Source organism: Notolepis coatsorum (assembly GCF_963971535.1).
Source record: "Notolepis coatsorum genome assembly, chromosome: 18".
NCBI lineage: Eukaryota > Metazoa > Chordata > Actinopteri > Aulopiformes > Paralepididae > Notolepis > Notolepis coatsorum.
This window is the reverse complement of record NC_140182.1, coordinates 52,097,639-52,122,719: the sequence shown is the minus strand read 5'-3', so window position 1 is coordinate 52,122,719 and position 25,081 is coordinate 52,097,639. Positions and strand designations below refer to the sequence as shown.

General features: G+C 40.6%; 1 protein-coding gene across 1 annotated transcript; it reads right to left on the bottom strand.

Moving 5' to 3' along the window:
* Positions 1-252: 252 nt before the first annotated feature.
* Positions 253-24,856, bottom strand: pnpla2 (patatin-like phospholipase domain containing 2). The gene is given in 10 exon segments (XM_084334421.1): positions 253-3,043; positions 4,604-4,726; positions 6,572-6,704; positions 11,906-12,103; positions 12,751-12,811; positions 13,243-13,452; positions 16,711-16,776; positions 23,063-23,295; positions 24,248-24,413; positions 24,416-24,856. Coding segments are annotated over 10 exon segments (1,515 nt in total). The 5' UTR covers positions 24,449-24,856; the 3' UTR covers positions 253-2,751.
* Between the last annotated feature and the right edge of the window lie 225 nt (positions 24,857-25,081).

Here is a 25,081-nt window from a genome sequence, read left to right as displayed (position 1 = left end):
TTCTGAATGCAGATTTTTTGTCTCCAAAATCATAGCCACTTTAAGTACAGTTCCCCATTATTTATATTATAAACACGAGTGTTTGCAACATGATAAAACACTGATTACATTTTCTACACAATGTTTATTGTAAATGACTTATTTTATGATAGCCAAATATTAGTCCCTGCAATGTTCAACACAATTTGCAGTTCCTTTATACACCTATATCATAGGCATTACCATATGAAATAAGAACAGACTCGATGTTGATTATTGTGATCAAGGCACTTTATTACAACCTAACATTTTAAGTTAGTGAAGTAGTGAGCCACCTTATCAAGTGCAATGCAGGACTCAAATCACATAGTTTCTGATCCAACAGACAGTAAATATTTGATCAAAAGCCAGTGGTGCCACCTAGCGGTAGTGGCAGGCAGGACCTCACAGTATGACAGTAGGCAGGCTCCCCACTTCCAAAAAAACACCACTACAACAGTGTGAGCGACATCACTGTTCCAGGGGGGGTCACTTTGTGGGTGTCAAAAGAAAGAGAAAATCTTTAAAACAACCGGTAGAATAAATTGTCATTTTACAAATTAGATAATTATTTTACAAAGAATTCACGAGATTAGGATCAAATAGGATAATACTACATACTATTTATCAGATACACATTTTGGTTTTGATTGATTAATTGCAATATAAATCACTGGTCAACAGAAACTCGAGCTACTACAATCCAATAGAGTTTAAAGTTGGATAAATAGGTTTCCTTCTTCAGCTAGAAGAACCTGTCAGTTAGTAGACAGGACTAAGTCATCGTCCTGAAAAAAAATCAAAACAATAAAACGATAGGACAAAGTGTTGATAATTTTGACAAAAAAAAGCTATTTCATATAAATAATAACAGTACAAACACAGACAGAACATCTGAACACTGTATCCGCTTTATAATACTGCATTGACACACTGCATGAATACAGGTCCACTGATCTATCTGTGACCTAGTAGAATCACAAGAAGAGGACGGGTCACAGGCACAGCCTTTTCACACAGGCTATTCAGCACCAGGAGACTTCACCATATAACTCTGTATGATAGCATGTACAATAATGCTGTATACATATCATTATATTTATCTTATATATTTGTATCCACACATGTGTCTGTATACTGTATACCTACATATAATCCTTTTTACATACCTGTAGATACTATATCTATATCTGTACATATCCCTTACCTTCTCTTACTAGTCATACCGCTGGCCAGTATGACTTACTACCATAGTGTCTTCATACCTTTATCACTGTACATAATACTATAACACTGTACATACATCTGATTAGTACTATTACTCAGTAGTACTCATTTATATATTTTATATCCAGTTTAATCACCTGTACATTGTATATTGCTACTGCACTTTACTGTTACATTTGCACTCTGGTTAGTGTGCTATATAATGACAATACATTTTAATTTATCTAATCTAATATGTCTCCTAGTGGTAACAATTTTCAAATGTTTCTATGACGACACTGACCCGTCCTCCTCTTATTATCTGTGGCCTGTGTGACCACACACACAGTTCAGAACTCGTCCACGTTCTCCGTTTTTCTATCGTCCAGTTTCTCCCTGTACGAGATGGACTGGAAGCAGCTGATAATAACTACATGCAGCAGAAACACTCTGCTTAACTGGTCCGACTACATTCCACCAGAACACAAACACCTGCTTTGATAAGAAAAACAAAAAACACGCCACTTCCAAGTGTGAACTGTTTGTTTGACCTCCCCTGTATTGCAAGTTAGTACATAGTTGTTTATGTACATATAAACAAAAAATAAAAAGATTGATTAGTCTGACGCAGTAATGACGTTTTAGCATGATTCCTCACACATGGCTGCAAGAATACATTATTTGAAAGAAAACCAAATGTACAGTAACTAAAGGGACTACCACACTGTCCAACTATAGTTAAAGTTACTGTTCATTTTATATATATTAGAGATGCACTGATCGGACTAATACCTGGGCTTTGAGTATCGAGTACCGATCCATTACTTTTACTGAACAGTAAAGACTTGGACCATCCGTTTTACTGAACAGTATAGACTTGGACCATCTTTTTGGGGTCATTGGACAAAAAGTATTGAGATATATAATACATGTTTCTCCATTAGAGTTAACGTGTCAAAAACGCAATCAAGATTCTTGGTATTGGATTTTAGTATTGGGGAAATTCTCTGATTCTGATATTCCACTTTAACCTGGTATTGGACCAATATCCGATACCAGTATCAGTATCTGTGCGTCCCTAATGTGTGTATATATATATATATATAGACAGGAAGGATATTTAAGACAAAGCAAGGGTAAAAAGAATATAGTAAACAGGTTCATCTCCAACCTCTGTTATAAGGAGAGGTGGATTATAGAGTGCAAACATCATCTTGATGACTATTAAAAAGAGCATATAAAAGAAGAGGTGGATTATAGAGTGCAAACATCATCTTGATGACTATTAAAAAGAGAATATAAAAGAAGAGGTGGATTATAGAGTGCAAACATCATCTTGATGACTATTAAAAAGAGCATATAAAAGAAGAGGTGGATTATAGAGTGCAAACATCATCTTAAAGAGCATTTAAAGGACTGTGTGAAGAGATGTTGCAAATTCATACAAGGTCTTTAAAAAAAGAAAAAAGAAAAGTGCCTTAAGACCAGCTTCAGAGTCTCTGATCCTCATCCTCACACCCTGTGGCTCTACAGGCCTCTAATGGCCTCCTGCAAGACGGGAACGGCTGGAGTGTTGAGGCAGACCGGGTCCGTGCGCTCCTCCTCCCCCAACGGAGGCCCGGTTCTGAAGGAGCCCTGCAGGGCCATGTTGATGCGGAAGAAGCCATGCTGCACCAGCTGCCTCTGGTACTGGTCCAGACGGGCCATGACGTCCATCACGGAGGAGCCGCCCTCGTCCACCCAGCTGGAGAACAGACAGGAAGAGCTGCTCTGAGCAGGGAGCGGATGGCAGTGGTGCAGCTCCAGCTGATAGGAGAACCTGGAGCAAAGACCACCAGCATGCACACGCTTTTAGAGGCTCAGTCTGCGATTGGAGGACAGACCACTGCTGGCTTAATTTACCTCTGTGAGTTGTTAGATTCAAAATAATTTTTCTCAGTCTGAAATTATTATTATCATCAAATAATTATTATTATTATTATTATTATTATTATTACACAATTATTGTCTGAGTCTGTCTGACAGCAGAACTGACAGCGTGAGAGGCAGCTAAACATGGTTTTTGAGGCTGTAAATATGTATTCACATTTGTAAACAACAACAGCGCTGTTGTGATGGTAGTATTTGTAAACAACAACAGAGCCGTTTTGATGGTAATATATATATATATATATATATTTTTTATTGATCTTTTTCCCCCTCCATTTTCCTCCGATTTTCTCCCATCCCAATGTTAGTCGTATGCCAATTCCCAATCCCCTTCCTGGTCGCTGCGCACTTACCCCCCACAGTCAGATCATCTGGGAGAGTGGAGGCTATCACGTGCTTCCTCCGACACACGTCCAGCCAATCAACCGCTTCTTTTCACCTGGCAGCGCGGATCCTCCCTGAGAGGGCATAGCGTGTGGAAGGATCACACTATCCCACTCAGGTCCTATCCGCGCTTAGCAGGCGCCCCGACCGAACTGTAGGAGTCGCTGTTTACAACGACCCGGACCCACCCCGCCAGCTTCTCCCACCCTCTAATACAGCCAATTGTATTAGTGTGAACGGCCAGCCAAGCTGGTGACAAATCCAGCTCACAGCTCCGGGGTTGGTGACGAACGCAATCTCCGCTATGCCACCTAACCGCCCTGATGATGGTAATATTTGTAAACAACAACAGAGCCGTTGTGATGGTAATATTTGTAAACAACAACAGAGCCGTTGTGATGGCCAAAAAAATTCATCACAAGCTTATGTTCTCATCTACAGGTCAAACCTCTTCAAGATCATATGACCATATTGACCCAATATTTAGATCTAAACATTCAGGATTCTAGCTTTAAAGGAAGAGCAATCTATACCTAGAAGTAAGTGAAATAATGAAAATGTGATATATACATCTATACATGTTTGTGGCAAATGGTGTATTTATATAACAGCTTTTAGCCAAAGCGCTTTACAATTTTGTTCCTCAGGCTCACATTCACGCATTTACTCACACATTCACACACCGACGGCAGAGGTGTGTGTGTGTGTGTGTGTGTGTGTGTGTGTGTGTGTGTGTGTGTGTGTGTGTGTGTGTGTGTGTGTGTGTGTGTGTGTGTGTGTGTGTGTGTGTGTGTGTGTGCATGTATCTGTGTGTGTGTGTGTGTGAATGAATGAATGAAAACTTTATTTAACAGATTGCAGAATGGGTACAATACAGTACGGCTCAATACACACAATTGTAAGGGGATGCAGACCAGTGTGTGTGTGTGTGTGTGTGTGTGTGTGTGTGTGTGTGTGTGTGTGTGTGTGTGTGTGTGTGTGTGTGTGTGTGTGTGTGTGTGTGTGTGTGTGTGTGTGTGTGTGTGTGTGTGTGTGCACATGTGTGTGTGTCTGTATGACCCCTCACCTGGCAGATACATGCTGGGAAATGCTTTTGGAGGCCTGACGTAAAACACACTGCAGCATCTTAGCCATCTGCTCTCGAATCCAACCCATGTCCTCCTGCACATCCGGCATCCACTCCAGCAGTCTGTGGACACAGCAGGACACACAGCAGGACAGGCTGAAATGAGTCCCTGTGCTGCTGTGTCACAGTAGGCTAAACCCATTGACTTAAACATCTGTCTGTATATACCTGCATATAATCCTTTCTACATTTCTGTAGATACTAGGCCTGTCCCCGACTAAGGATTTGTATAGTCAACTTTGATTGGCCAAAATTTGCCGATAGTCGACTGGTAGTTCATTAGACGGGTGAAATCCTCTTTCAGTGCCTCTGTGCCTGTTTTCTTAGGCAGTTAGCCTCTCCTGTATGCGCACCATTAGCGTTAGCCACGCTTCTAGGCCTCTTTGCTTTGCTATGGATCCTTTCGATCGATTAGTCGACTATTCGACTATTCGAGGTCAGCCCTAGTAGATACTATATCTATATCTGTATATATCCCTTACCTTCTCTTACTGGTCATACCACTGGCCAGTATGACTTACTACCAGTGTCTTTATACCTTTATCACCGTACATAATAATATAATAATACTATAACACTGTACATACATCTGATTAGCACGATTACTCAGTAGTATTAATTTATATATGTTATATCCAGTTTAACTCATTCTGCGCCATCGCTTAATCCACGAGATGGCGCTAGTACGCCACCGCTGTAAGTCAATGGGGGGACTGTGAGATTTGTGAGTCCTTAAAAGATATCTTAAATTATAGCTATGGGTCTAATACACCCGTCGATTATCAGTTAGTTGCATCCAGTCAACATGTACAAAACGGATTGTTTTTTCATCTGTACATTTCCGTTTTATAGCCTTTTGAATATGAGTATAACTTTGAGTGCTTCTGAGTCATTCCAGAGAAAGACGCGATAATAGCGTTTTAGTGGAATACACTAAACACGTTGTAATTTTTCGCCTGATTATCGAATCTTCCTGAAATCAACGCTAGATCATTATTATCCTTCCTCGTGCAAGCATGCAATGTGGTTTAGACCGGCGCCCCCCCCCCTCCTGCACCCAACGGAAAACAGCCACACATACAGACACAGAGACAGCGTCGATCGGGGTAGAAATAAATATCAGATCAACGATCAAATTTATATATAGTGTTCTTACCTTGTATCTGATGTAATGCAAAAGAAATAATCCAATTATCTGATCGCCATTCCAAATACTGCTCGCGGAGGTCCGTACCACATTACCGACCGTTTCACAATAAGGGGCGGGCCCGCACGGCTCGGATTGTGCCAGAAAAGAAACTACACCATTCCCAGTGGAGTGCAATACCCGCTGGAAGGCGTAGGCGGCTGTGTTTGCCCTTTTGCGAGCTCAGACCCATTCCCAACGATAACATCAGGCTGGATGGATGAAAATGAATGGATATCGCTAATAAAAGAAATAACGATTAAAACCCGACTATACTCTGGATTGGCGCTCAAGTGATGGCGAGTTACACTGATGAAGGCCGGATGGCTGAAAACGTTTTGTGCCCTTTAAACAACTTGTAAAATAAAAAACAACGATATTCCGAGTGCGGTCCCTACCTCCCTTTTTTGCATAATTAATGTTGGACTACGCACCTGTCTGAGCGCAGTGGTTACCCCCTTTTTCTACCAGAGTTAACCCGACTATCATCGTGACTGGTGCTGAATGAGTTAATCACCTGTACATTGTATATTACTACTGCCCTTTACTGTTACATATGCACTCTGGTTGGATGCCAAAATACTGTACATGTGCTGTATAATGACAATAGATCCGAGTATAATCTAATCTAAATGCATGTAGACGAGGTGCTGCGTTGGGTTGTCCACTGCACATGGAAGCGGCAGGGCCCCTTGGACACAGACGTAATGGTGTAGTCCTACCTGACACTCATGGACATGACAGATTCCAAGGGGAGGGTGTAGGGGAGCATCATGGCCGAGGCCATCCTGACAGGCAGCAGGTTGCTTAGCGACTGGCCCAGGCTCCTCCTCTCCTGGCAAGCCTCCAGAAGAGCTGCAGAGGGAGACAAAGACACTGTGACTGAAAACCCACACATTTAATAATACAGATGACCAGAAACAGTTACACTATACATGTATACAAAACACATATACATTCCACACCTTCACACACATTAATGACATAATACAAACACACAACACAACCTATATGGATTTGTGGAATAATATATTGTGAGGAGCCCCTAACTTTCATGTAAAGACATCCCCCTCCCTTCTCATTTCACACTATAAAGACCCCCTCCTCACAAGATTCACTCTTCTTCACCTGGGTCATTTCAGCTGATAACCTGGGCGGAAGCCTCAGCCATTTTCTCTAACTATCTTGTATATATTTGATCTATCTGGCTAATAAACCTCGTTATTAACCGGACCCACAGAGTGAGTAAGTCATTTGACTAATTTCCTACTATTGATATATCCTACAATTTGGTGAACGACCCATGTTCCTAGAAGGAGACAGTGATGAGTTTATAATGCCAAATCATATGTTTGTTTTTGCTTGATCAAGAGTTTGGGTAGACTACTCATCCTAACCAAATGGTGCAATTGTCTATCCCCTCAGCTGAGGACAAGACGACGTGAGACAGAACATCTTAGGGTGATGTCCAGTTTTTATGGTCTACACACCACCACAGGTCGAAATAGACTTCACCCCTTTGTTTAATCAACATTTCTAATGACTATTATTACACCATCACGTGAAGTAGACCTAGCTTCATCATTTTTAAACCATGTGATTAGTCTGTAGCGATAGCATATAGACAAATTCTATATTCACATGGTTAATCCTTTGATCATAAACCATTCCTGAATGGTCTATGGCTATGCATACTTTTCTCCTAGCTATACGTTTTATCCATCAAAGGAATAGATGACCTATTCATTGTTAGCTGTGGACAGGAGCGTGTGTGTGGTAATTTTTATTATAAGGTTGGAACCATCTGCCCTTAAACTCCAGCCCGGCTGGTATTGACAATTGGTAACTATTTCGGGATGATATCATGCTCAAGTTAATTGAATCCTTATTGGCAAATGATACGTGGTGTGGCCTTGAGTGCCAAATATGAACAGCTCATCTACAAAGCCTGGAACAGTGGCCACACTACCCCACGGACGACATGCACCTTCGATCACCTGGGGTTAGAAGGAAACCACACACCAGAGAAGGAGAGGGTGAAGATGCCACCTTCTCTACAACCGAGTAAAGATACTGCCCTCTGGTGGGGGTAACGTGATGGTAACCTCTGACCTCCAACCTTGACTCCCCTCCGCGTCTATACTTTCCGTAGCCGCATTTCTGCAGGACGCTCTCTGATTGGCCACTGACTGACGCTCTCTGATTGGCCACTGACATGTTTGCCCAATCGCGTGACGAGCTGTGTCTTTGCCCATTTCCGCGTCGAACAGCCTGCAAACTACCTGGCGTTCTATCGCCATGCTCTAAGACAAACTCTAACCTTAACCAACTTCGAAAGAGTGCCTAAGCTTAACCGTCGAAAGAACTTGCCGTCACGCTCTAAGACAAACTCTAACCTTAACCTACTTCGAAAGAGTGCCTAAGCCTAACCAGTGTAGAAACTGTCGTCGGCCAATCAGAGAGCGTCCTGCAGAAATGCGGCTACGGACGCCTCCCCTCCTAACCCAACTTCCTGCTACACAGTACAACAAACAACGATGCAGAGATATTCAGAGGACGAGACGTGACAGTGACAAAGACTGTCCTCTGGTAGGGGTCACGTGCTGATAACCTCTGACCTTCAACCTTGTCTCCATCAACCTACCGTTTCCCTTCTAACCCCCAACCCTGGTTCCTGCTTCCCAAACACCAAATGGACAGTATCAGTTGATGAACAATACACGTCAGCTTCTCAAAGAAGAAGAAGATGTTTCTGAAAAATATGTTTTTATGCTTTTTCCCCCTTATTATTATTATTATGAAGGCACATGCCAACCTCCAACCTTTTCTGTGAATACATCTTCTGGACAAATGTCTGGGAACAATAGTCCTACTCACAGTGTTCATTTTGTCAACGAAAATGATGACTAAATACAGCGATCTCATTCTTTCAAAATTTTACCATTTCTATTCACTTTTCATTATTTTACTTGTTCCTAATAATCCTGGTATATTATATACGTATATTGGTCTCACCCACATTATAAAGAGAAAGAAGGGACTAACTGTGGAATAATATATTGTGAGGAGCCCCTAACTTTCATGTAAAGACATCCCCCTTCCTTCTCCTTTGTCCCCTCTCCTGGGTCCCCCCCTCCCCCTTCACACTATAAAGACCCCCTCCTCACAAGATTCACTCTTCTTCACCTGGGTCATTTCAGCTGATTACCTGGGCCGAAGCCTCAGCCATTTTCTCTAACTATCTTGTATATATTTGATCTATCTGGCTAATAAACCTTATTATTAACCGGACCCACAGAGTGAGTAAGTCATTTGACTCATTTCCTACTATTATATCCTACAGATTATAAAATACGTCCTTATAAAAATGTGTCCACCCAGTGATACCTGGGTTATTTCAGTACAGTGGTTTTCACAAGGCAACAGGCAATGATTAGTAGGAAGAGGGTCGTTGAAGCAGTTCTTCTCTCTTGGATTATGGAGATGTGATTTATAGACATGCTGCTCCTTCCACTCTGAAACCTCTAGACAGGTCTATCATTCTGATCACAGATTTATTATTTTGGTATATGTTTTACATTGGTATCTGTTCATATTTAAAGGCCATTGCCGGTAAATTACCACCTTATATCACAACGTTGCTAGACTGGAACTATGGACCTGCTCAAATGACGATGCTTGAGGTCCCATGAGCACAGACTGAACATTGAAAGTCAGCCTTTTCTTTAATGCCCCAGCTTTTTAGAATGATCTTCAACTCACACTAATAATCAACACTACACTATCTTATAGACAATTTAAAAACATGATTACAAATATCCCTGCTTCAGTTTGTAACAATTTTTTTTCTTTCTTTCTTTCTTCATCTGTGTTTTTTCCTATTTATTCAATGTCTAATTATCTAAACATGTTTTCTTTTCCTTATTGTTATTTAAGATAGGATACAATATTCCTTTATTGATCCCCTTGGGGAAATAAATATGCCTGTAATTTCGACAGCATTGGAAATAAGGGAAACCTCAATCTCTTTGAGTCTAAATAAAGGTTTGAAATTAAATGAAACCGTTTTCCTCAATATATCACTATGCTTAACACATTGAGTGCCAGATGGCGCTGGCCGTTTGTGCCAGCGCTGTAATGCAATGGGGGTAGATGCCGGTGTTTGTAGTGCTAAAACTATATTAAATATTATAGCTATGGATCTAATAACAACGTCGATTGTCAGTGAGTTTCTTCCGATCAACATGCAAAAAACTGATTATTTTTTCATCCATCCATTTCCGTTTTATACCGTGCTTTGATCGCAGCCAACGAGACACGGCCCACACACACACCACAGACACATGCTGCGATCGCGGGAAAAAAATTATCGGATCAACGCAAGATTGATAATATATAGTCCTTACCTTGTCTATGATGTACTGCAAAAAGAATAATCCAATGATCTGATCGCCATTCCAAATACTGGTCGCGGTCGTGTGTCCAACGTTGCCAGGAAAACAAACCACAGTTACAAATGGAGTGCAATAGCGGCCGCAAGGCGTTAGGCGGCGGTATTGGACCGTTGCGGTCTCAGACAGAGTGCCACACAGTCCTACAGCACAGCAGGATGAATCATGAATGGAAATAGCTAATAAAATAAATAACAACCATAATAACGAGTATACTCGTTGTTGGCGTCCAATGATTGGCGGGCTATAATTAAAATGCTTGGATGTTAAAATCGAATCTGTTCCAAAGTTCAAATCTGTGTTTGAGTTGAGTAGACAACAGACATCAGGGAAACACTATCTATTCAGGAGGAAGTAGGTAAAAAGCTCCACAGAAAATGTACACATATTGTACATACATTACATACACCTCTTTAAATAAGGTAACAACAATTTCTATTGCCTATATTTATTGTAGCGTATATTATAACCGATAGGCCATACAGACCCTCATCTACACCTTTTTTACGCTGTTTATTTTTCTCATATTTCTATATTCAGATTACATTTGATTGCCTACTGTATATTTATGTCTTTCTTCTTTTACCCTGCCCATACCTGTACCTCCCCTCCCCCATGCTTCTATGATGCCTGAATTTCCCCAATGGGATCAATAAAATAATATCTTATCTTGTTTTATCAATCAAGGCTCTTGCATTTTTGGAGGAGCAACCTGAACACCCCAAGTCGAGAAGGATTCTATTTTTAACATAGAATATGACTTTTACAAGCTTGTCATGACTGCAGGAACCCTGGATGCATCCAGCTCTAATGTTACCGTCATGTAGTCTGGGTGAAGGGTGTTCCAGTGTTACCGTCATGTAGTCTGGGTGGAGGGTGTTCCAGTGTTACCATCATGTAGTCTGGGTGGAGGGTGTTTAACTCTAATGTTACCGTCATGTAGTCTGGGTGGAGGGTGTTTAACTCTAATGGTACCTTCATGTAGTCTGGGTGGAGGGTGTTTAACTCCAATGTTACCGTTATGTAGTCTGGGTGGAGGGTGTTTAACTCTAATGTTACCGTCATGTAGTCTGGGTGGAGGGTGTTTAACTCTAATGTTACCGTCATGTAGTCTGGGTGGAGGGTGTTTAACTCTAATGGTACCTTCATGTAGTCTGGGTGGAGGGTGTTTAACTCTAATGGTACCTTCATGTAGTCTGGGTGGAGGGTGTTTAACTCCAATGTTACCTTCATGTAGTCTGGGTGGAGGGTGTTTAACTCCAATGTTACCGTTATGTAGTCTGGGTGGAGGGTGTTTAACTCTAATGTTACCGTCATGTAGTCTGGGTGGAGGGTGTTTAACTCTAATGGTACCTTCATGTAGTCTGGGTGGAGGGTGTTTAACTCTAATGGTACCTTCATGTAGTCTGGGTGGAGGGTGTTTAACTCTAATGGTACCTTCATGTAGTCTGGGTGGAGGGTGTTTAACTCTAATGTTACCGTCATGTAGTCTGGGTGGAGGGTGTTTAACTCTAATGGTACCTTCATGTAGTCTGGGTGGAGGGTGTTTAACTCTAATGGTACATTCATGTAGTCTGGGTGGAGGGTGTTTAACTCTAATGTTACCTTCATGTAGTCTGGGTGGAAGGTGTTCAAAGATATTTTCTTCTGCTGAGGAACTGCAGTCAACCATTACTGCTCTGTTTTCTAGACGCGGCTGCTCTTCTCTCTCGTATTCCTCATCCATACAGTCATCATCCTCGTATTCATCCCCAATTACCAGCAGGGGTCTGGGTCTGTGAGGTCCATTGTAATCAAGCAATCCTGAAAGTAAATATGAAAGTTTTTTTTTCTGTTTGATTAAGTTATTACATTACAGACCAGTTATGTTGGATAATGAACTCACTGAATTAATTAAACATATTTCCATTAAAGCATGCCTTTAAAATGTATCAATTTGTTATTGTTATTATTATTATTATTATTATTATTATTATTATTATTATTATTATTATTATTATTATTATTATTATTATTATTATTATTATTATTATTATTATTATTATTATTATTATTATTATTATAGTCATCATTTAAAGTTGAAAGATCAAACTGAGGTTGGTCATGAAATATGCTAGGTAGTCACAGGGGGGCAGTACAAGCCTTAAAAATGTAATTCACATTTATACTTTTATACTATTTTATGGCATATTTTACAATATGTGAAACACAAATTACAGCAACAGAAAACCCCACTAACTAAGTTTGCCTAAATCACAAACCTGTCTACAAAATACACTTATTTCTGACCAATCACCAGATTCTCTATCACCAACAAATAAAGTGCTTAGTTCATATATAGTATATAAGCTGCTTCATATATAGTATATAAGCTGCTTCATATATAGTATATAAGCCACTTCATATATAATATAAGCCGCTTCATATATAGTATAGCTAATGTTTCTTACCATTCTTCTTTAGGAAGCGAAGACCATCTTTATATCCCTGTTTACACATGGCCTTCATAACCTATGGACACACATACACGCGCACACACACACACACACACACACACACACACACACACACACACACACACACACGCACACACACACACACGCACACACACACACACACACACACACACACACACACACACACACACACACACACACACACACACCTTCCTTTACTCAGACATGTCCAGACAGTTCACTGAAGTCCATCCTGCAAATTACCAATCAGTTAACCCTTTCACTACCACACTACAGATGGTGGTAGTGAACGGGTTAACCTTCTGTAGTGCGGTTGTGAAAGGGTTAACCCTTTGGTGTGTGTGGCAGTGAAAGGGTTAAGCTGTGTGTGTGTGTGAACCTCTGTAATATTTGAATGTACAGTATGTCTCTTCTCTTCATGTGGTGGGTGTGTGTGCGTCAGTGGGGCACCAGGCCAGGTCTCACCATGGGGTCTGGGGGGAAGAGAGCCCTGGAGACCCGGTAGAGGTTGGTGAGGGTGAACTGGATGCTGGTGTTAGTGAAGCGCAGCTCGTGCAGGTTGGTCGACGTGTCTCTGGGACAGATGTCGCTCTCGCCGCAGAAGGGCGACACAGTGATGGTGTTCTTCAGCACGTACTGTGGCAGGTTGTCTGAAATCCCTCCGTCTACGTAGCGCTGGGCGATAATCCAAGATAAAGACATGTTACTAACTACCAGTAGGAATCCTTTTGTCAAGACTCACACAGGCCAGTAACACATAGGCTTGACATCAGGCACGTAGTAGAGAGTAAAGTCTAAACTCAGTTTAAGCACATTTCTTTATTTGTGTTAATAGCATTCACCCGTATTCTTTATGCTGATATCCCACTCTTTTCAAGGAATCACCTGCCAGGAAATTTCAAGAAAATTATCGATCCATTTGTGAGTGAATAACGTGGAAGCACCTGATCCTAACAACATTTCCAAATTAATTCACCTTATGCTGTTTTGGAATATCTGAAGCAGCATAACTGTATCAGGTGCTCCCACGTTATTCATTCACAAATGGATCGATAATATCCTTCAAATTTCCTGGGTAATGGGGTCGTTTTTTTTGTTGTTGTTAAAAAAAGAAAAAAAAGTTTTAATTTCTCATTTCTAGGAGCCTTTAGTTTGAGAAGGACATCTCCAGGACTGTATTAGTGTACAGTATATGATTTCCAGGTTTTCTGCCCTCAAGGGTTCTCAGGACGCGAGGGAACCCTGTGTATTGACATTGTGTTTTTAATCTCCTACGAATAAAACAGAAACTGAATCTTGAAGCCCTGGGCCAATGTAGTTTAATCTGCCACTGCCCACTGGCACATCACTCTCTGGGCACACCAGGGCTGGACTGTACGTTCAGGCCGGGAAATATAATGTGTAATACAGCCCCAGTCAGGACACTAAGCAGGGGTCTAGTCTGTGGGTCTGGGGTCCCCCACTAGGAAAATGTTAGTTACAAAGACTTAATTTCCTGCATTCTAGTTCATTTGAATGCATGTGAATCACAAACGAATGAGCCAACAACTTCTTAGTACAATCTACTGTTATAAGCCTCAAATAAAACTTAAAGGTATATTATTAAGGAGGGAGACGACACAAGAACTAACATGTAACTAATATTTATTGAATAATACACTGAGAGGCCCACCAACTCATCTTTACTATCAGCCATCGCAACTAGAAACACTTTTAACACTACACAATATTTTATCTGTTTTATCTATTTATTACTAAAAGATTTGCACTACATCTCTACATATTCTTTGCATTTTGTACTTTAGTTTTGTATATTGTATATTTTGTATAGTGTTTGGTCTTTATTCTTTTTACTTTTTGTTACTGTATGAAGCACAATCTCAGGAGGCTCATACAGAACCAAGCATTTCACTGTAATATACCTGTACCTTATATGTGACAAATAAAAACAAAACTTCAAACTTGAAACGTGGCCTGACAGAGGGGCATGCAGGCCACTTAGCAGGCCAGGCCACCAGGAAAACTCCCAGGGCTCCAGATAGCCAGTCCAGGCCTGGGTCACAGGCTCAGCACAAACACACACTCCTGTTTATATACCGTATGCACACAAATCTGTCACAAAGACCACAGAGATGAGGTGGAGACTTTGACATTTTTTCAATGACATTTCTTAGAACGCAGCTTTGTGCCAAGAGACGAGTCGAGTGCAGTTATACGTGTTCTAACTTCATACCATGAGTCATCGTAATGATCTCCTCTGAGAAGATTCATCACTAATCTTGCCCAATCTTGCTTATGCAAAATAAACACATTCTTGAGAAAGGGGGGGGGGGGGGGGTATGATATGGGTGAGCGATGTTTGGAAAACACTGTGCCAAGAGCAACAACACCAGGACGCAAGGGAGGGAAACACTAGATGAAAGGTCAGTGACTTCATAGCCTACTGAGTTCACACTGCAGGGGAAAGAGGCCCAAATCAGACTTTTCTTTGCTAATATGTGACTTAGATCAGATTTTTTCATAACACACAGATCACATGGAATCAATTCTGATTCAGGCCGCCACTATCATATGTCCTAAATTTGATTTGATTAGATTAGATTAGATTAGATTCAAATTAGGGATGCTCGATATTGGCTTTTTTACCGATACCGATATACCGATATTGTCCAACTCTTAATTTCCGATACCGATATCAACTGATATCAACCGATACCGATATATGCAGGGTTTCCCCCCCCAAAAAACTGAATAATTTCAGGTAATTAACATTACATATCTCTTGTTGTGGAATTAACACAACATTATGCATACTTTTGACAATACATTTAATCAGAATTTGTTCTTACTTGCTTGCCTGGGTAAATAAAGGTTATAAAAATGTCAAAAAATAAATAAAGAAATTCTAAACCGATACCGATATTTTCCCATATCACATTTTAATGCCAATATCGGCCGATAATATCGGTAGGCCGATAATATCGGTAGGCCGATAATATCGGACATCCCTAATTCAAATGTATTGTCATAAAGCACAAATACAGTAAGAAGGAAAATATGTTTGGCATCTAACCAGAGTGCAAATGTAAAAGTAAAGTGCAATAGCAATATACAATGTACAGGTGATTAAACTGGGTATAAAATATATAAACGAGTACTATTGAGTAATAGTGCTAATCAGATGTATGTACAGTGTTATAGTATTATTATGTACAGTGATAAAGGTATAAAGACACTATGGTAGTAAGTCATACTGGCCAGTGGTAACTAGTAAGAGTAAGTAAGGGATAGGGACCGATACAGTAGTATCAGATACAGGTCAGATTTTTTGGGTGGGAATCACTCTGTGAATACAAACATGGAGGACAGCTGTGATGGAGGTGGTCAGTGGATGGACAGTGAGGAGTTTACCATATTATTTGGGGTGATACTTCTGTACAAGCAAAACTTTTGCGCATACGGGTCATTTCAGGAGCATAACTAGTTCACGCTGGAATCTGATATTGGCCACATTTATAAAATAATGTGAACCAAAGAGAAATATGTTTAAATATCCTTAAAACCATTTTGAACCTCTTGAGTATTTAAATCTTCATGTACAGTATAATATATTTTGTATTTTATATTTATATTTATTTGGTGGATTCAAAAAGCGTTCAGAAATGTGTGTGAGAGGTCCATGTGTCTGACAGAGCAAAGCTACATTATGTTTCAGATCATGAAAGTCAATTATTCCAATTAACCAAAATGTATGCAAATAAGAAATGTACTTATCAAGCCCCCATGACAGTTTTGATTGGAGGATCAATAAAAGGGGGCGGGGCTTGAGATAGGTAAATTGGGAACAAAGAAAGTGCACTCATGTGCGGTGATATGTGATGCGCTCATTCTGCCACTTGCACTCGTGCTGCTGGCACAACATTTAATACTCACCACACCCTGAAGCGTCGGAGGAATCAGGCCAGAGTACACAGGGATGTATGCACTGCAGACGATCGCCTGTGAAATAAAAACCATGATGACGAGCAGCATGGCACTGATAACAGAATGACTAGGAATGAAAATAGTCAGAAGCATGTGCATGATGTCATCGCCTTTTCTCCGCAATACAGCAATTACATATCAAATTTGAAAAAGTACGGCTACATAAATATATTTTACAGCTCATGTTTATGTTGCACAGTCTTAAAGAGTAAGTTCAGAATATTGGACCCCTAGCCCTATTTATTACTTTATTATTTCATTCATTCATTCATTCCTTCATTCAACCTTTATCTAAACTGGAAGTTGCCCTCGTTTGCAGTGAGGTCGAGATTAAAAGCAAGTTCAAATAAACACAGATAAATACAAGGAAAGAGATCAATGAAATAGTTACACATTGAATAAACAGAACAAAACACAGATACACAGATGGGGGGGGGGAAGCAAGTTCAGTCAGCTCAGATTGTTGCATACGGATGCAGGGGGGTTTGTAATCATGTTTTTAAATTGTCCATAGGATAGTGGAGTATTGATTTTTTGTGTGTGCTGAAGGTCATTCCAAGAAGCTGGGAGATCAAAACGAAAGGTTGACTTTACAAGTTCAGACCTTAAGCATAAGCCAGTCATTTGAGCAGGTAGACAGGGACCAGAGTTCCACTCCAACACCATTATGATATGAGGTGGTAATTAAGATAAGATCATTATCTATATTTATCCTTGTGGAGAAATGTGGGTGTCATAGCAGCAACAGGAGAGGAGATGTAGAGGAAGGACATAAGAATAAGATATAATATATAATATAATGATAATAAATAAATAAATAAAAATAAAGGTCTGATCTGCACTGGATCACTGAACAGGTAACTCTATCAATAATATCACTGTGTGATCACTGAACAAGTGAGACATAATGTTAATCTATCAATAATATCACGATCACTGAACAGGTGAGACATATGTAACTCTATCAATAATATCACTAGTATGTGATCACTTGAACAGATGAGACATATGTAACTCTATCAATAATATCACTATGTGATCACTGAACAGGTGAGACATATTAACTCTATCAATAATATCACTATGTGATCACTGAACAGGTGAGACATATTAACTCTATCAATAATATCACTATGTGATCACTGAACAGGTGAGACATATTAACTCTATCAATAATATCACTATGCACGTATGTACAGCCCAGCCTGGTATAATAGACATACTCTATCCTAAGTCAACCCCAGGTACAAATATAGCTAACCTGAGTCTACCCTGTACAAATAAATATACAATACTCCATACTAAGTCTCAGTCTACCCTGGTGTAAATAAACAGATTCAACATATTATCAGTACATATAAATGTGCGTATACAAATATGATTGAAGATGTGAATAAATGAATGGATGATATGTGCAGGTAAATATCAGTGATGATTTTAATCGGTAGAGTCCTTTCTCAGCACAGTCCATGCTGTTCATCACTGGACATTACACTACATACAAGAGCTGAGTATCCAGTATGAAGAACAGCACAGATTGTGCTGAGAAAGGACTCATTGATAACATCACTGATGAATAGGAAATAGGGCTAGAGGTCCAAACTTCTGAGCTTACCCTATAAAAAGGCACATGTCACAGATTTTTTAACTGAATTGTTGTGTTGCAAGGGGGATGTGATAATTGGACATAAACATCACCAACATGTTTAGTGTAGAGAGCTCTGCCGCATCGATCCCCTGAGAGACTTGGTGATGATGTCTCTAGTGTTGTCTCTAGTGTTAACTGTCTGTAGTCATGTGGTAGTGGAAGGTTAACCTTCTGTAATGTGGTAGTGAAAGGTTAACCTTCTGTAGTGTGGTAGGGAAAGAGTTAACCTTCTGTAGTGTGGTAGGGAAAGAGTTAACAGGAGAAACCCACTTCTTCTTGCGCTATTAAAGTCTGTGTTTTTTTTGTCTGACATCTACAAAAGGTATTCAATTTAGCTCATCAAATTGTAAAGGACATTTCAGAAATGTATATAAAAAGGAACGAATAACAGAAAAACTTGTTTTTTTTAAAGTTTCTCAACGGCTTAATTGCATAACAAACATTTCAGCAGCAATTTATTTCCCATTTGACTCTACTCAGATTTTCTCTTCAGGTTGTAGTTGTGGGGTTTTGAATAAGAGTTCCCATTCAAAACTGTTCCTAATTCCCTCTTTCTCGCTTAGTGGCACTAAGTGGCTTTCAAATGGGCCCTCCAGCACAGAGGAACAGGGTAGATGGTGCAAAACAGTCCACTTAAAAGAGAGTTGAGAATATGGTACGAGCCAGAACAGTGATGTGGTTCTGAACCATAAACCAGTCCTGAACCATAAAACATTATACAGAGAACTGTTCTCTCATATTACCATATCTGAATTACTGTGTGGAGGTCTGGGAAACACCTACAGAAGCACCCTACAAACAATATGCACACTTAAAAAAGAAAACTATAAGGATAGTATTTAATGTAGGTTACCATGACCACACCAATGCACTGTTTCTAAATCCATATGCTCTGAAATTCATGGACTTGGTTGATTTTAAAACAGCACAAATAATGTACAAAGCAAGCTTAGCAAGAAACTTTTTCTTCCTGGCAACATCGAAGAAATGTTCTTGGATAGAGAGGGGGGCTATGATTTAAGAGGGACATTTTATTTAAAACAGCCGTGTGTTCGCACTACTCTTAAAAGCATGTGTATTTCCGTTTGTGGGGTGACTCTCTGGAATAGATTACGGTAGATGACGAAATTAAACTAAAAGTAAAAAAGTTCAAAATGAAATACAAAAGAGCAATTGTTGGAAGGTACAGTAAAGAGGAGGGAGGTTGTAACTCATTAATGGAGATGTTGAAATGAATGACGTGTCTTATATTAGTTTGTTACAGTTTTTGTTCTGATCTAGTCCGCAGATACGTTTTGCTTCTTAAAGATACTGGATGGACAGTAGCCCATTGATTGTAAAAATTATTATTCTTCCTATTCCTTTTTGGACAAGAGACTGTTTTGTTTATTATTATCCTTTTTTTCCACATCAAATTATCTTTGAATTTTTTCATTATTGTTTTTTGATTGTTTTATATTGTTTGAAATAAACTATTCATTCACATGTCATCAGGGACATTGGGTCTCATTCACCAACATTGCCATAAGATTTCTCTTACAGCAACCACCTTGGAACCACCTAAGACAAAACTGCCGACAATTACACCCGGATTCACCAATGCGTTGAGAGCCTGTCTTAAGTGGCCAAAACGATCCCAGCTGTGATGCCCACAATGTGTGTGTGTGCGCGTGCGCTGAACAGGTGGCCAGGCAGGAGGGAACAAGACGGTATAAATATGGAATATTAATAGTCTATTCCACTATTAGATATATCCACGCGATTAGCTTTAGTTCTTATTTATTTATCCACTGTCATTTCAATGCCATAGAATTCCGTCTTCACCCGGATTGTGTAAGCCTAGGGTGCAGAGTTGACCATTTAAATAGCGCGATTGCTCACTGTTAATTGGATGGCAGGGTTCAATCATGTACATGATTGCTGTTCAAGTCCACCTACAAGGTCAAGGTTTAATTTTTCACACGCAACATCATACCGGTAAGATGAGCAGTGGAATGTTTATCCACTGGCTCTTACAATGTATACAATAAGCAATGTCCAAAACAATAAATAAGAACAACAATAAATAATAACAACAATTATCTGATTTATTTATTTATTCAAAGTCATTTGCAGTGTTTGTAGTGCTATTATTTATTTTTCCGACATCAAATGTGTAATTTTTTTATCGTACAAATATTGTCATATTTATTTAAATTATGATGAATTAATAGATCTGTTGTCCTAAATCAGTTGGTGAATGAGACCCATTGAATCCTTGTGTTGTGTTAATTACATAAAAAATAGGGAAACAAGCCCAGGCACGCACTCAGGTTTTTCAAATGTATTGGCAGCCTGAAATCATGACGTTTATGTGTGAAACACACCTTCTTCAGAAAATGGCTTGCATTGTTAATTACAGCTCCATGAACAAATAGCAACACCTCTTGTCTTATATGGACTGGCACCTTATAATTTCATCAAGCTGTAATTAACACGACACAAGGATTCAATACCCCCGATGACATCACTGGTGGCCATATTCAAACTCATTAACTCTCAATAACTTATATGAGTTAGGTACTATGGATATACAGTATATACAGATATAGATAAATGTGTATACATGTTTCTATCTGGTCTGATATATGGAATAATTTAGTTAAATACAAGAGAATTAATCAGACTAGCAATACGTCATCGGCACAACTCAGGGAATGAACAGAGATTAGATGGCGTTTGTTCATGAACTACAACTTTAGGAAAAAATACATAGATATAAATCACGCCAAAGACCATCAAGGCCCAGAAATAGTCATTACTTCTTAGTTTTAGGTCACTTGGAGACTCATAACTAAGCATAATATTAAATGTCCATGTAGGGAAATGAGGAAATATCCTGCAGCTGACTGGGGAAATAGACACAAAACAAAACCTAACTTTACACAATGGCACGAACACGGCCAGTGTTGGTAAGTAATTGCTTGACTTAACATGATGCACAAACTAAACAAACCTTTACCTTGACTTAACATGATGCACTAACAAAACAAAATGTTTCCAACAATGTAAGTGTTGTGCTGACAAGTTTTTAATACAGGCCAAATACAATGGCGGTCAATAGGAACAGTCTGTGTTTTCCCCAAAAGCGAAAATAGTCAAAGCCTATGTCATTCTCACGTTGGGATTCCTTTCCACCTGTGTGAATAAGGTCAATTGACTTCCACAGGAAAACTAGAGAATAGAAAGTGCACGGGCCATCTGAACTTTCTGTATGTTAGGTGATCAATCAAAAGCCTCTATATATCGTTTATTTTCATGTGTTATGTATGGCCTGGAAAATTTGCAGCACCAGAGTCCTGATATAATAAGACAGAAACATGTGGAGGTCAATAGCGTTCACGATCCCAAGACTCTGCTCTGCTGGCTGGCCCCAAAGCTTGTATCACGATGGACTAGAAGGGCTTTGTGGCCCCTGCACCCTTGTCTGGAGTTGAGACCACACAGGAGCTGCTGAAACAGGGCCTAGTTTCTCTCACTGAGTTCAAACGTCAGCGCTATGAATAACCTCTCTGGCTTCTTCTTGTCTGTGGAGCTGCTCACTACAACTCGTTCTCTTGGACTCACTCACACATTCATTCTCACTGACTTTTCATAGAGGTATTTGAGATCGCAATTTCCATATGATAATGTTGTATAGTACAGTCTGTGTGTGCTGCTGCCTTCTTGGCTGGATCTTTCTCGCAAGAGATTTCCAATCTCTATGGGACTAACCTAATAACTTGGATAAATAGTGTTTGAATTAAAAACTAATTCTGGTTTATATAAAAACTGAAGAAAAAAAAACATTCTACATTTTGTTAAAAGTGCCACCAAAAAGGGCGCCCCAGTGGCGAACCACATAACGCGCTGAGTCGCGGCACGGCCGACCCGGGTTCGATTCCCGGACCTGTCGTTATTTGCCGAATGTCTTCCCCCCACTCTGTCTCCCGTTCCTCCTCTCTCTCTCTCTCTCTCTCTCTACTGGACTGCCCAGTAGCAAAAAGCGATAAACGCTAAAAAAAAAATCATACAAAAAAAAAGTGCCAGGGGGCGGCTAGGTTGCTATCAGCTTGGCTGGTCGTTCATACTAATACAATTGGCAGTATTAGGGGGTGGGAAGCTGATGGGTGGGGATCGGACGTTGTGGACAGCGACTCCTACAGGTCGGTTGGTGCGCCTGCGCAGCAGAATCAGGAAGAGACGGGGGCGGTGTGCCCTCCCACGCAGACCCCCGACGCTGAGAGATCGCGCTGTGCAGGTGAAAAGATGCGACGGCTGCTTCCTCGAGTTCGAGATGTAAGGCTTCGTCCACATTGCAGCCGGCTTGTGGGAGGCATGGTCTAACAGCGTTCGAGACAGGGGAGGGTAGAATTGGACGATACGAAATTGGGATGGGAGAATAATAGAAAATGGGAGAAAAAGTAGATAAAAAAAAATAAAATAAAAGGTGCCACCAAAAAGAAAACGTATTTGAACACCAGTTCAACAACGACAAATTCTAGCTAGAGTCAAGAGGGCATCCACCTCATTGTCATCCGAAGGTTCTGAGGGAGTCTGCAGTGTTTTGAGGGGGGAAAGGCGAATCAGTCACACACACACACACACAAACCTTGTAGGCCTATATATGCTCACCTGTGCCAGCTCCTCCCTGCTGTTGAACTGAGACACCAGCACATTCTCTCCGTCTGTCACGCGGGTGAGGGAGATGCCCAGCCGGCCCGTGGCTCTGTGGTGGGCATCGTCTGGTAACACGCGGAGCAGCATCGTCCGCATCATCTTCACCAGGTTGAACGAGGGGTGCAAGGGGCCGAGGAACCGCTTCCTGGCCTCTTTCGCCACATCAATGATCCCTGCACCAGTTGCTCCTGTGAAGACAAGATGAAAGATTTAGACACAGGGTTCCTGTGCTCATTTCCACATATATATATTTATTTACCAATTTACCATGACTATTTAAGAGTAATGAATGACAATAAGCAAACAAAAAACACATTACTTTACTGCTATTATAAACCTGTTATAAAAGCTTTACTGTAGATAGATGGGAATTACACAAAAACAACCTGACCTATTTTCACCTTGTAACCCCCACCTTTAAATGTAAATGAATTATGACTGTATGAACATTATTTCAAATGTCCAAAAGTGTATGGGTATATATAATAATTTTCCAGAACATTTCCAGGCCTGGTAAACACATTTTCAAATTCCATAACTTTTCCAGTATTTTCAAGCGATGTGGGAACCCTATAGACGCCCTCAGAAGAAGGACTCGTTGGATAGGAGAAGAGGATAATGTAGCTAGACCTCGGCTGTGTGTATTTCAAGTGTTGTTCTCAATTTATACACAGCAGGTGGTCAGAGAAAACGCCGAGCTGATTGATTGATTGATTGATTGAAAACTTTATTAACAGATTGCAGAATGGGTACAATACAGTACAGCTCAATACACACAATTGTTACGGGGATGCAGACCAGAGAAAGACTTTCGTCTTGTTTACATGATCAGGGTCCCCCATTTTCAATTCATCAGGACATATATGACATATATGATATTGACATTGTGAACAAACATGGTGAACAAACCATTAATTATGGACTAAAACGTGACTGTTTTTATGGAAATTAGGCTTTGGACTATCCGTGGTGCGTTTTTGGAGTATATTGGAATAGATGAACAAATCAAACAAATAAGTGCCTCCAGGCGGGTCTCTCCCGTGTTTGGGGTGAACCGGTTCCCGACTGTACAGTCCCTGTAGCACAGAGTCGGGTCCACACGGCTATAGTGAGCAGCTGACCCAGGAGCCAGCGACCTACCTAGACACACTCCAGAGACCAGGGTGGTGGCAGTAAGAGCCCCCGCAGATGCCCCGTATATGTGCCGAGCATTGTGCACAAGAAAAGGAGCCTGTTCCAGCAGACAACTTGCAACACCGACGTGGTAGATTCCCAAAAAGCCACAGCCTGCAAACCACAGCCTGCAAAGGAGATGTTCCATGGCGAGTCTAAAGGAAACATACTGGTGTTGTGGCCGACTGGCAAGTCCTGAGGCGCAAACTTGTGGATTGGGTCTTGGGTTTGTTGATAGTGACGCTGCAAACAAACATTGACGGCTAGGCTCAACAATGTGTCTGTTTTTCTTGAATTCCACGTCGCTTGTTTTTTGTTCCCATGCTGTCCCACCCAAATAGCGTTAGGTGATGTGGTCAGCCAGCAGGTATGTTAACTAGATGTACCAATCTCCTCCTGGGCACTTTTGTCCGCTTGGCTGCGTCGGGCTGGCTAAAAAAGCTGGCGTTCCATTACTTTAAAGTTGTTTACTGATGTCGAGGACAAAAAACTGCTTTTAAAATAGAACGTGTGTTAGTCAAATATGCGCTGGTTGAACTGGTACGAAGCTCCATCCATGTACTCTCAGTCTGCTTCTGTCCATTTGTTTGGAATAAGGAAGGAGGAGGGTTTATACCCGAGAGCCACACTCCTACACAGAGAGTTGGGCGGCGTTCCATCGTTGAACATGTGACGTTCCCGGCGTGGAGGCGACCTCCTCGTCACCCCCACTTCTCAGAGGGGATGCCTTGACTAGAACACTTGTTTTGTCCCTTATTTCCCATGGCAGTATGTTATGGTCACATTTTTGTTTAAAAGACA